The sequence below is a fragment of the Lepidochelys kempii genome, chromosome 27, assembly GCF_965140285.1.
Source record: "Lepidochelys kempii isolate rLepKem1 chromosome 27, rLepKem1.hap1, whole genome shotgun sequence".
NCBI lineage: Eukaryota > Metazoa > Chordata > Testudines > Cheloniidae > Lepidochelys > Lepidochelys kempii.
The window spans coordinates 14,764,503-14,778,011 of record NC_136406.1 but is presented as its reverse complement, the minus strand read 5'-3'; the positions used below and the strand labels follow the sequence as shown (position 1 = coordinate 14,778,011).

At 41.9% G+C, this 13,509-nt stretch overlaps 1 protein-coding gene across 12 annotated transcripts in view; it reads left to right on the top strand.

Annotated features, from left to right (window-relative positions):
- FBXL20 (F-box and leucine rich repeat protein 20) overlaps positions 1 to 13,509 on the top strand; it is a 70,123-nt gene that overhangs the window by 33,402 nt on the left and 23,212 nt on the right. For 10 of the 12 annotated variants that reach the window (XR_012156388.2, XR_012156389.2, XM_073325968.2 and 7 more), the window contains 2 exons: positions 3,549 to 3,603; positions 12,423 to 12,497. Coding sequence is in view for 10 of the 12 variants with exons in the window: in XM_073325968.2 (XP_073182069.2) it covers positions 3,549 to 3,603; positions 12,423 to 12,497 (130 nt within the window). In the remaining 2 variants the exon portion in view is untranslated. The remainder of the gene's footprint in view (positions 1 to 3,548; positions 3,604 to 12,422; positions 12,498 to 13,509) is intronic. The other 2 variants (XM_073325969.2, XM_073325976.2) reach the window with 1 other exon arrangement.

The following is a 13,509-nucleotide window of genomic DNA, read 5'->3' as shown; positions in this document are numbered from 1 at the left end:
CACCATGGGATATGTGCCCAGAATGCTGTGTGGGTATTTTTAAAAAAAAAACACAAAAAACGCAGAGCTTTGTGCATGCAATGATTCACAAGGGAAGTAACTTAAGACAGCATAAATAAAGCTGTGTAGAAGCACTCTTTTGCTGTAGTTATAACGGGAAAATACACTGAAAAACCTTTCCCTGGTAGACAAGGCCTTAACTGCTTTGCTGATAAAACACTCAATGCTCTGCTGTAGGCTTCTTATTGTTCTGTCACACCCATGCTGCGCTCTCCTCTCTCCTCTGTCCAGGAAAGAGCTACTTAAGAGCCTGTGCAGAGTTGCTGAGCACCAGAGGTCACAAGGTTAATGAAAACAAGGGCTTGCAATCCTATTTCCTACAGCAAAGCTAAACAAAATGGCTAATGAGGGTGACCTTCAGCATGTTGACAAATGAGACCTCCAGCGAGGCACACGTCTGTGAATTAATTTTTGTCTGTCTTTATGAGAAGTGGATGTGATAAATAGCTTATTTCCTTTCAAGGTAGTCAGCAGACATGCTTCCACTGATAATGATGTCAAAGTTTTTCACTTTCTTTTGATAATGCTATTTGCTGTAGCATATCATGTCATTCCACGCTGCCAGTCTCCACTTCTGAAAAATTTCAAACCCATGGCTTTGCTACTTACAGATTACCTTGTGAAAATAATTGTACTATCTTTGAATACAAAGCATGGACATTAATGTTCATAAACTGCTTTGTCCTGCTGGTTTGTTGGCGGCAACAGCAGCCTTGATAACCCCTCCTAATTCTTACATGATGTAAAGTGGAATTTGTCAGCAGTACATGTTTGTTCATTATTTCAAGTGCCTTTTCCCCCCAGCTTTACCGCTGACTTAGATGCAGAGAATAAATTGCACAATCCCAAGCTGTGGATGCATTTCACAATTAATATAAAACAGTTTCTGTAACACATTAGCCCAGGGATCTTGCCAGGCTTATAAATCATGCAAAGAAAAACAAACTACCCACAATATTTTCCAAACTCCGAGTGTTTCCCAAACCTTGCTTTTGCCCCCTTCTCCTGAGTTAACCAGCCTGTCTTTCCACCTCTTACACCAAGACCAGAGGTTCTCAACCTGTGGACCTGGGCTGCTTGCTGCCCAATCAGCACACAGCAGCGGCCCATGTGACATCCTCAGGACCATACAGATAATATTGGATGCAGTCCACATAACACATTGTGGGACGCATATGGTTGAGAACCACTGTCCTAGACCCTCTTGGGGAGGGATGAACTGAGTCTTGCAGGATCTCCTTGAAGGTCACTGTATCCAGGCTCTCCCAAATAAAGGAAGTAAGTAAAGCCTAGAACAATGGACACCTTACCAAGAACACCGTGCTGCCAGCCCCCTCCTACTTATGCTAAAGGACTGTTCATTTGAGCACCTCATGGTCCCAACTGTTGCAGTATCTGTGTCCACCAACCTGGAAGCAGTAGGCAGAGAGATTTGTCAATCATCCACTTTATATAAAGGTACTACTCCACCCCCTTACTATCAGTCTTTGCCTCTTCACTCCTGTTTCTTTTCAGTTTTAGCTTCCTCTCTTGCCCATCTGGAGAAAGATCAGAAGTTGGTGAGGCTTGGGAGTGAGAAGGAGTTTTCTGAAGTAAACTAGGGGTGAAGGAGGGGAATAACTTGCTGGAGGGTTTCCAAATCCTTGCCCAACTTCTACAGTGCCCTCAGCTCTCATCCCAGGTCCCTCCTAGTTCAAGTCTGGCAGTAATTATGGCAGCAACTTCCTGCTGCGTTGGGGTGCATTGAGTCTTTAGGTGCCCCATCTTTCCTGGGTTAGCTTAATGCTCGGGAGCATTTATGTTTGTGAAGTTCTGTCTTCTTTGTGGCACCTTGAAACTCTTTGATGTGTATCGGCTACATTATCTAACCAAATTCCTCACTAGCAAAGCCTGCATAATAATCACAGCAGTTTTAAAATATTACCTAGATATTTCCACAATAAAACTAATCCTGTTATGTAAAAGGGAAAAAATGGATGCCTCAAGTGTGTGCAGAAAATTCTGGGATTTAATAGTTCAATTGACCCACAAATCCCCTACAGCCACGTACAGTAGACAAAATCTGGGGGTGAATAGGGTTAAATTAGTCATTGATGTTTCTAACCTTATATAAACACTTACTCCAGTAACAAAGGCACCTTGAATGAAAGTAAACGGACCATACCTTGTAAATAGTTACCTGTCAGAGTAACAAAAAAAATAGCTTATCCCCTTAACCCTTTATATAATGCAAATGTTAACAAGTTTCCTTCTTTCTAAAAATTCTTCAATTTTAAATATTAATACACGCATTTCATATATGCATGGGTATGTGTACTGTCTTTTCTCTTAACTAAATAAGTCTTGTCTTTGCAATAAACTATTGACCGAGTGATAAATTCAATTTTATAGTTGCCATCATGAGCATTTGCTGTTTAATGTCTTTTTGATCTCTATTTGATCCAAACTCCAAGTGTTCCCCAACCATGCTTTTGCGCCCTTCTCCTCAGTTAGTCTGCTTGTCTTCCCATCTCTTACTGCTAGACCAGTGGTTCTCAACAGTGTTTAACACCTTATTTCTTCAGAGTTTAAGTGGATTTTGTACTTCATTTGTATATGTTTAAATGACTTGAGAGTAGAAAAACTGAGCCCAGTGAAAAATAACAAAGTACAACAATCTGCTTCTAGGATTCTGATAAATAGGGCAATAAGTAGATGGACTTCTATGCACCAAACTGTTCAGAATACTTAGGAGTGCCCTCATGCAAAGGAATGGCATTCCATGTAGGAGTGACCCAGCCATCTCACTCCTAACACACGTGACCTAGACAATTACACAGGTACACTAATGAACTCCGCTGACTTTATGCAAATTGCACTTACCTTCTATTTCAAAGCAAGATACTCCTTCTACCTCATCCTTGGGGCATGAGGACGACAATGCTTTTAATCATTTCTCATATTGTAGTATTTAATTCTTAATTATCGCAGGAAATTATATATAAATTCCTGAAGTGGGACCAGATCCTCATATTTTACTGAGGTGTTTAACTTGTTATTCACTCCACTGAGTGCCATCGGAGCTATGCAACTGTTAAGGATAAAGGGATTTTTCACTGGTAAACAAACAGATTTTGTACAACTGTTCTCTTGTGTTGAACTATAACTCTTTATCCTGCTATTTCCTTAACTAATTGAACATTTCTGACTGCTGAGCTACAAGGTAGCAGGAAGCGTCTGTTTCGATTAAATAATCATTTAGTTTACTCTGTCAGCAAATACTACAAGGTACAAGATTAAATATTTCATAGCAGTCCAATATCTGGGACTCTGCTTTCATTTGTTAACTGCTTGTTCTGCACTTTTATTTGCAGTCAAGCTTTCATCTGCATTACAAAGAAGTTCTCTATCTTCAAGCTTTTTTTTAAGCTTTCCACTTTTTTTATTTTTAGATGCAAATAACCAAAATACCTTTTTATAAATAAAGTTTCTCTTTGTTTTCTTTACAGAATATTCTCTTTTCTGGATGTGGTCACTCTGTGTCGTTGTGCTCAGGTTTCCAGGGTAAGAATCTTTATGTATCAGTTAAAATCTATCAGCACTATTCTTCTTCTTCTGACTCTGACATTTCCAGATTGCCCTCTTTATCTCAGATTGGGAAGAACATGCCAGCAAACTCTGTTCAAAGAATGTCTCAGCTATTTATACATATTCCTCTTTCTCTATAGTTAATCTAGTGATGCCAGGAGTTTCTGGTATTTCCCACAGCAGTTTGTGGGTTTGAATGTCTAGCTATATCCCTTTGGTGGCAGCTAAGGACCTATTGAAGAAGAAAAGTCAGCTACATCAATACTTTAAAAAACATGTTTTCTGAAGAGTTTTTAGATGGGGTACAGAAGGGCTGCTTTAAACAGGGGAAAATGTTCAATTCACTTTAGCTGAATGATGTTTTTAAATGAGTTGTGCTAATATCTGGGCTTTGAATGCAGATGTACCATGTTCATGAATTAAACTTTAACGCAACAAAGAGAACCCAATGAACAGTTATCCTTCTGCTCCAATGTAGCTGATGGAAATATAGATGGAAGGAGTCCGGAGTATTTCATTCAGTGTTTAAGTAGTAAAGTAGTTCGTAACTTCATGCAACTCAGCAAACATAGTTCAACTCGAGACTCCTTGAGGGAAAATGGGTGTGAAACTTCCACTAACTCGAATGCCAATTCAACCGGAGCTACTAGACTTGTTTTATGGACTCTTGTCCAGAATTTCTGCTTTTTATCTTGCTATCATCTAATAAGACACATATCTTGTTCACAGAAAAATTACCGTAATGAATCATCTAGTTCTAAATGCTTATATAAAAATCCTTGTCTGTGGAGTCACCAGTATATTGGAATTACCTTATTGGCCGATCCCAGTATCCACTGACTCTGTAGGAGAAAGCTGAATAGTTTTGGGTCCACTTGATGATACGCTGTCCATGGACTTGCTTTTCTTAATGGTAGCCCTCAATAATACAAAAATGATATCATAAATTGCTTTTATTTGCAATTGAAGACACCACCCAGCCCCTAGACACGATGGTCATAATCATGTGTTTGGATCCTACTAGATTTTTATGCTAAGGATGACTTCATTTTCTCAAAGGAGCAACTCTGGCTATTAACTGGCTCACATAGGCTTCCAAAGGCATTTACCCATCTTATCTATTATTCCCATTTTGTCACACCCTTGCCTTTTCACTGGGCACCTGTGAACACATTGGAGCTCAGAAAGACAGATGACATGCAGCCTTCTTTTAATGTGAAAATATTGCTCAGTCTAGCCTGTACGCAAATGTGTAGTACTCTCACTGGATCACACATTACAACGTGCATTGTCTGACTCTGTACCATGAATTAAGTCCACTGGTACATTTCTTTTCCACTTCATATTTTCCTGGTTTGGGGGGGAGTAATTAAATGAAAAACAGGACATAAAAGCAATATCACAATTGAGATTTTAAATGCACAGAAATCGGACAACTCCATTAATACCATTATGGTTCCATCAGCTACTGTAAACTCTACCTCCTTGTGCATGCAATATGCAGTATTTCATCATACTGTAATGGTAACTTCAGTGCATGACTTGTGTGATTGGGTATTATGAATAGAATGAAGGCAGAGTTACAGGTGTTGTGAGAACGTAACTTTATATTTTATGACTTATGTATTTAAAACTGCAATCATATCATTACTTTAATGTACCTTTTTGCATTTAATAAACACAAGCTACAGGCCTCCAATTACTTGTTCTCACTCACAGGGTAAGTAATACATATTTTTAAAAGCCTGTCAGTTTCTTCTCTTGAAAAAATCACTTTTTAAAGTGAACAAAAGCGGTCACGGTGCTACAGAAATGTTTTGCAAAGTGCATTTTATTAATGAGGTGAAACTTTAACAATGGATTCTTCTTTGGAGGTCTCTGTGTATTCCCGCTTGTGGAATATGGCATCTCTGCCATAGAGCTGTGGAACTGCTTTATAAAACCTTGTCCCCAGGGGAAATGGGAGAGATCTCATGCAAAGTCACACTTGCCCTACTCTACGGGCATGCCCCCCCTCTCCTCCCTGCACCTGCCTCAGTTCCTGTGCAGCCTAGTGTAAACAGAACTTACTTTGTGGCCTTGGTCTAGCTTATTTTTCTTGTGGTTAGAGTAGCATAGGATAGTTTAGCTTACACATCTTGTCCTTGTAACCTTGGGCCCCTCACCTGGGCCATATTAGGACACCGACCCTCATAAGGGCTTCAAGAAATGCACTTGGCAGTCATACTAGAGACTGACTCCTGAGGCCAGTGCCTTCTCTGTCTGCGTGAGACTCTCTGGTAACCCAGTGTGCAATTTGCCATGCCATCATCACTCTTTGCACTAGAAGAGAGAAGCTTCGAGCTGTGGACTCATCTGGCTTCTCTATGCCTACACCGGATACTCTGGGCTTATTGAGGGTACTGAAACCAGTCTCTACGCCAAAGACCTCTGCAGAGGATCCAAGACTCATTTTGCTGCTCCGGCCTTGGCACCACCTTTTATATCCGCCTCAAGGTCTACATCTCCTCAGTCTCATTGCCCAGCACCACCAATGCCAGCTAAATCAAAAGTGGCACTGAGACCAAACCTACAGTGTGTATTAAGGCCTTCATAGCCATGGTGAATACACAGGAAGTGCTTGTCTTGGCATATCATGCTTATTTGGTACAGTTACCCTCAGCCCTGACTCCAGACCTATCTTCTAGCAATGATGCCTCTTTCTCAGCATTGCAAGTCCATGCAGAAACCATCAGGGTAAAAGTAAGGAGAAGAGGAAATGCACTCCTGTGAAAATCATGACTGGCATGACTCTAGGGACGGGGGTGTGTGTGTGTGTGTGTGTGTAAGAAGAGCAAGGAGATAATAGGAAGCTTTAGGGCTTCAGCAAGGTTGCAATGTCATCCTCACCCCCTTTCTGCTCCCCTAACCCCAGTTTGTGGAGAAATACTGATAAGTGATGAAGTTTTGGAACTTGGGAGACACTAACTTGACATATCAAATAGCTTTATAGTGGAAGAACCTTTTATGAAAGTGGATTGGACTTACTAAGGAGAAATGCCCAAAACTCCCTGAAATTTCTTAATTCTTTTTTCTGAGAAGTTTAATTTTTAGTGTTGATTGAATCTTTTCACTTAATGGCCTGTAGGAAATTAGTCTCTCCCCACAGTGCATACTCTCAGTCCTTTCAAAGCAGGAAGGTGCTTCTCTTGGCAGTGATAGTTTGTTCCAAATATGATGGAGTTTTTCCATCATTCTGAGGTAATCTTTGAGATGCAGAGACTTCCAATACAGGTTCCCAACTACATCTACCTGCACTGACCTTATCATGGAAATCTGGTCTCAAAATATTATAGATGTGGCAAATAGTATAAGGAAGCTAACCGTCAATGTATTAATTATAAACTCTCCCTGTTTCCCCTTCTTTCCCTCCCTAGCTATTGAAACCTGCTTAGTCCCAGCCATCCTTACACTTACTAATTTATATTGCAGTATCACCCAAGAGCCCTAGTTGGGTTCAGGGTCCTATTGTGCTATACATGGTAAAAACACATTACACAAAGATGCTTTTTGTGCTGAAGAGCTTTCAGTCAAAGTATAAGATTAGATAACAGGCAGATGCAACAAATGAAAGTGGGGAGCACAAGATAACAATGAGAGAGTTATGAACAGCATGAGGAGCAGTGGGGTCACACACATCAAACCTTTGCACTGTAGGTACTGGGCACATTTATATAGTCGTCCTCCTCTCCCTCCCCCCTGCCCCCCCCCCCCCGCTTCCAATAAGGGTCCTCTTAGCATATAGAATGCACCTAGGTTTTTAGGAGTCCTCCCCATGGAGATATAGTTAACAATTTGAACCTTAAATATATAGTCTCTGTGTGTTAGTCCATTGTTCTTTGAGTGGCCTCTGCATATTCCCACTTGTAGGATCAAGGCACCTGTGCCACAAGCTTCCAGAAAGCAGTGTCCATTGAGGCCACTCGTCTCATGCCCCCATCCTAATGAGTTCTGGGAGTATGAAAGGGGGAGTGGCCCCAACTACCCCTCAGTCCCTTTCTAAATGCCAAAGATGCAGCAAGCTCAGATCGCACGGTGTCCTCGACACTTTTCCTGTCAGTGTTTTTCTTTTTTCTCTTTCTACCTTTTTGAGGCAAATTTTGTTTGTACTGAGTTATCCTTTAGCTAGGTTTTTCTTTTAAAAGACATGAGGAAATGCCTGTCGAGCATGGGCTTTGTCTGGACACAGGAGCAGATTGGGCCTGCTCACAGTGGGGAGGTTCCTCCAGTCAGCTAAGCTGACACTGAATAAGTTCGCAGTCAGCTTCAATGATTGTCTTGCAGGAATGGGTTTGGCTGTCTCTCGCACCCATGCACATGGGAGGCATCTCAGGCTGGTCACTATAAAAGTCTCTGCGTCTGTCCAGGTTGACCTGGATACCTAGCTGTGCCGAAATTGGCTCTCTGGCTGTTGGATTCAATTTCCAATGGATCTGGATCCGTAGAGCTCAGGTCCAGCAGCCTAGTGTGGATCTAGGCCTGCAAAACCAAGATCTGGTGGCTTAGCATGTATCCAGAGCTGTAAAATCTTGATCCAGATCTGGTGGCCTACTATGGATCTGGGAGCTGCAAAACCTGAATTCAAACAGAGCACAGATCTAGAATTACCCCCACCCACCCTGGAAAAAAAAAGCCATGTTTGGCTTTGGATCCAAATGGAGGTAGGGCCAGAACTTGAATCCAGATGGAGCAGTCACACATGAAGGACTGCTGAGCACAGTTGCCGAGAAGGGGTCTGATTACCTGGGATCTAGCCAGCATGGGGAGCTGACATCTGTTACTGCTGAGTCACTTGTCTAAGAATTCTGTACCACTGAGGCCCCAGATCTGCCCAGGTCATTGGACTCTGGTGTTACACCACCACAATCCTTGCAGAACTGCTTGCCTGACTGATTCTGTGCCCAACATAGTGGCAAAAGCAAGCAGATCAGTTTGGAGGCCCTCACAAACTAGAAAGGGGAAATGCATTGCAAGCTTCTAATCAGGTCTGGAATGGGGGGTCTCTGTTACAGCATAGTATTTTCACATTGTGCTTCCTGTTCAGTCGTCTTCAGATGCACTTGTTGGATGCACTGCTTACCTGGGTGAAGGTTTTCCCCTCTCAATGCTCCATCTGTCAGACCCTTACCCTGGAGGTGAGAAAAGGAGGATTGGTCTGTTCTTAAACTTTTTTACTATGAGACGTTGTATAAGCCAATTTACTTAGTTGTGGAATTGTCAGTTCCCCTTGGTTCTGGGTAGGGACTGTTGAGGTTCTCTTGGGCTCCCAGCCCATTCCTAAAGGCCGGTTCAGCTTTCCAAGAACTTAGAGAATTTACAAGAATCTGACAGGCTAAGAACTGATGCCAGGCTCAGAGGCTCCCTTAGGTTGTGAGGGTGCTATACCCATCACAGTTCTATCGATTCTGAGATTCACGGATCCAGAGATTTCTTTGCAACACAGCCTGTATACGAGGAACAGGATGCAGTGTCCCAGGATCCATCTGAGGCTCCGGAAAGGATGGCCTATTGACTGAGTCACTTTGCAACCCGTGAATTCAAAGGCAAAAAAAGAGATACTTGTTTTAAAAGGCGCATTGCCAAGGGTCAGCAAATAAGATGCAGTGCACTGTAGGTCCTATTTTACATTAAGAGCTTTTTGTGAGGGATTGTGATATTTCTTGAAGCTGACATCATAATATTTGGTTGGATCCATGTGTCTGAGCTCTTATAGGAGGAAATTCTGTTAGAACATTATTGGGCTCTGGGCTACCTACCTTCAGTTCTAAGCCAGAAAGGAGACTTTTCAGGTCTGCTTCCGGTTCCACCATGGAGTACGCAGCATATAGTATTGGGTAGTGTCCTTTTTTTAGCCCCTTGTATGGGTTCTAGAAACACATAGGGGTGCCCATCCTTAGCATTACCAAGCTTTCCTTGGAAGAAATAGACTTGGAGTCTAATGAAGCAGTTGACTCAGCACTTTTGGAATTCTCAGTAAACATAGCTTTGATTCCTCTCATCTTGGAAGGAAAAGCTGCACATAAGGGTTGAGACTTCCATCACCTACACTTAGTGGTGTGTGAGATTTGTTTCCTGGCCACAATGTGAAAGAGACTTGACACCTATTGTATAATGTGGACAATAGGACTGTGTCGCACGGGGCAAAATGCTGTCTGGCTGTGCTAACTCCCTAAGATTCATCGTGTTCACCTCTGGGTTCCAGAAACAGAACTCTCCTATTTTCTGAAGGGTACTAGTAATAGCACCCTTCTGTGCCATAGTCCTGTATCTGTCCCTTTACACACAGCTTTGACTAGAGTAAAAGAATACCTCTCTCAGTAAAATGTGCCCTATCATTTGGCCATGCTCTGGCAGAAAGTGTTCCATTAAATGCCGGCTGTCATGACTACTCGCTGTGAATGGTTGGATATCTGTCTGTGTGTAGACAACAGTCTAAGATGTCGTCTGAGATTTCCACCTCTTTCAGACTGCTAGAATGTCTTTGTTCTGGGCCTCCTTTACCTGCCTCCCTGAATGTATCCTACATCTGCATATTCAGAGGAACTTGTTATTGTATCAGGCCACAGCTTATCTACATGTTTCCCAGTCCCTTGGAGGAAAAAGAACTGACAGTCTAGGAGCCAGTCTGTCATGGTCCAAAGGTTGCTCATCTGTTTCACAATTATGACTTCACAGGGCTTCATCTTCCTGGAATTATCACTCCTCATCCTGGACAAAGGGAGTGTCCTTGGCATGCCGTCGCTGTGTCTTCATGGCATCATGTTGCATTACCGATACTGGAACTATACATGCGTTTAGCAAAAATGTTCCCTCATTTAGACTTGTTTTGGGGGAGCAAGATTGGTTGCTTCTCCTGCCCTGGCATCCAGAGCTGATGCTTGTTTGGCAGTTCTGCATTCCTTGTTTACCTATAACTCCGCAGCCTCCTTTCCTGGGGGTTGTACTGCTTGCTAAACTCCCACAAGTGGGACTATGCAGAGGCCACTTGAAGAAGAAATGAAGGTTGCTTATCTGTAACCAGAGATCTTCAAGATGAGCCTCTACATAGTCACACTACCTGCCCACCTTCGAGTCTCAGGTTAGGAATTCCTGAATTAGTGGTGCTGGTGGAGGGGCAGGAGGTTAGGGCCACTCCCCCTTTCAAATCCTTGGAACCCTGGAGGGGGGGAGAAAGATGAGTGGCCCCAATGGAGGCTGCTTTCCAAAAGGTTCTGGAAGTTTGCAGTGCAGGTACCTTGATCCCACAAATGTGAATATGCAGAGGCTCATCTTGAAATACTCTGGTTACAGGTAAGTAACTTAGCTGGCTGAAAACAATGTATGCTCGACAAATAGTCTCAGTTGCTAAAGTTTGATTCCTGATCTAAAAATAAGCCAGAACCTCAAAAAAAAGAAGCATCTGATTTTAAATGTGCAGAGGTGAGGAAAGGCTAAGTTAAGGTTCCATCTTTGACCTACCTCTTTGTTATTGGACATTGTAGCATGTATGATGTATAGCATCTGTTCTGGGGCCTATTTAATACCTATGTGAATTAGGGACAGACTCGCTCCCTTCATTCTGAGTATTCTTGTTTTTCACGTTTTAAGCTGGCTCTGTAATAATCCCTTTTAGCTTTTTTTTGTGGTTAAATAGCACAAAATTGGTGCCAAGCAAAAATTCTAAACGCCGTCCATTGTACACTGATTGGATTTGTTTATATCCATCCTCCAGGTCACTTCAGAAATCACAGATATACATATGTGAGACTCTTAGTGACTTGTAACTTTCATGCTGGAGCTCACATGAGCAAACTATCTTTGCTTGTGACTCTTCAGCATTCTTCTTTGCTGCTGTTGCTTGTATGTGGAGACTGGTGTTTGTTTCCTTTTTCACATCCCCCGCTTCACCTTCTGCTTGATGCTACAGTGATGTCATCCAGTGTGTGTGACCCTTGGTCAGTTTCTCGGGATTCAGCTGTCACAAATCCAGCACTGTGAAGTGACTGAAGAATTGAGTAGAAGGAAAGGATGGGAAATCAGGGAACTTGGACAGCTGGTGATTGAACACAGCTTCACTGAGGAAGCAGAAGTTCCAGAAAAAGATATAGTGAGGGAGTGGTCTATTGTTTAAGGCAGAGGGACTAGCCGTCAGGCGGTCCAGGCCTGTTCCTGGCTATGCCACTGACTCACTGTGACCTTTGTCAAGTCACCTGTGACCTGATATTTTTTAGAGGTGCTGAGTATCTACAGCTTGCACTGCTATCAGTGGAATCAGTGGATGCTCCATGACTCCGAAATCAACCTGCTAGCCTCTGCCTCTTTTCCCCTCTGTGAAATGTAGAACATGATACTCCTCTGCCTTGCACGGATATTAAGAGGTTTAATGTTTGTAAAATGCTTTGGGATCCATAAGTCACCCCTGTATATGTTCTCCAATTGGAAAGCTCTTTTCTAAAATACAAAATAAAAAGTCCAGTGTGTGGCCCATAAATGGAAATATCGTTTGTGTGCGGATAATCTCAGCAATACCTTGGACTTGCCTACCTAAGTGTTCAGTGATATATGAGGAATTAAGAGCTCACTGTGTAGGTGTGGTAAGTCTTATCTGAACTGAGGATATTGCTGACCTAAGGGTTTTTCATCTGTTGCAGTCATTTATTTGGTGCTTTTTCACTTGAGATACAGTGTTGTTTCTAAAAGGAACAAATTGTAACTAGATTCCCACTGGCATTTTTTTTCATATTAATCATGCACTGACATTTTTTTCCCCAATAAAGGCATGGAATGTTCTGGCCCTGGATGGCAGTAACTGGCAGCGAATTGACCTGTTTGATTTCCAGAGGGATATTGAGGTATAATTAAGTGACATACAAACCCATTTTTCTTGTTTAAAAACATAATTACAGTATGGAATAGATTAAGACCCCCAGCATAACCCTTTCCACCTTCCCTGGAGATAGAAATAATTAATTTCAGTTCTTCTTAGCTTCAGGGAGCCTTTATAGTCTTGGCAATTCATTCAGCTTTTGAAAATGGACAGAACTATTTAACTGTACCAGGAGTGAATGGTATTTGTGTGTGTACATGTACACTTATTTGAAAGAAGCAGTTTTTTGTTTACTGAGAGAGTAGAAATAACTGGAGTAAATATGTGCTTTTGCTGAAAGATATTGCTGGTGGGTATTGGTCTAGATTTTTCTCTTCAACTCAATATAATCAAGTATGGCTTTTATCTAGTATACTTGGACTTATATAATTAAGACACTAAATTTCTATCTGTCTCTAGTGTCTGTTTTCCTTTGTTGGAAATGGAAACACAAATCTGGAAGATGCCAGAGGTTTCCAGTTCTGAGTTAGTTCTAAAAGATGTACCTCTGTGGGAAGGCCTTTTTGTAACTTTGGATAAATCTGTTAGAAGTGAACTATGGAGTCCATGTAGGAAATGATAACTTTGTGCCTCACGTTGTCATACCGTTCTGGAAACTAAAGTCCCTATATGCTTCCTGGCTGAATTTTCAGAAACAAACTAAACTAAAACCCTTATCAGATTGTTACATTCTCATTTTAAAAATTATTTTTTTGGAGATGGGGAGAGGAGAGCAGCATTGTAGATCAACACAAACTGAAAAACATAAGAATGGCTTGTTTGATGTCCTGGTGGAAGCTGCAAGTTACACAGCCTTTGTGGACAGAAGCGTTAAAGTACTCTCTCTGCCAGACATGTCTAAGCATCTCATATAGACGTAAAGGAACTGGCCTCTGATATGGCAAATTGTTTACCTGAAAAATCTGGTCTAAAGGCTCATGGTGTTTGGCAAGTGCCCTGAATATTTGAAGGAGGGAAGCAAATGTGGTTCTGCTCTC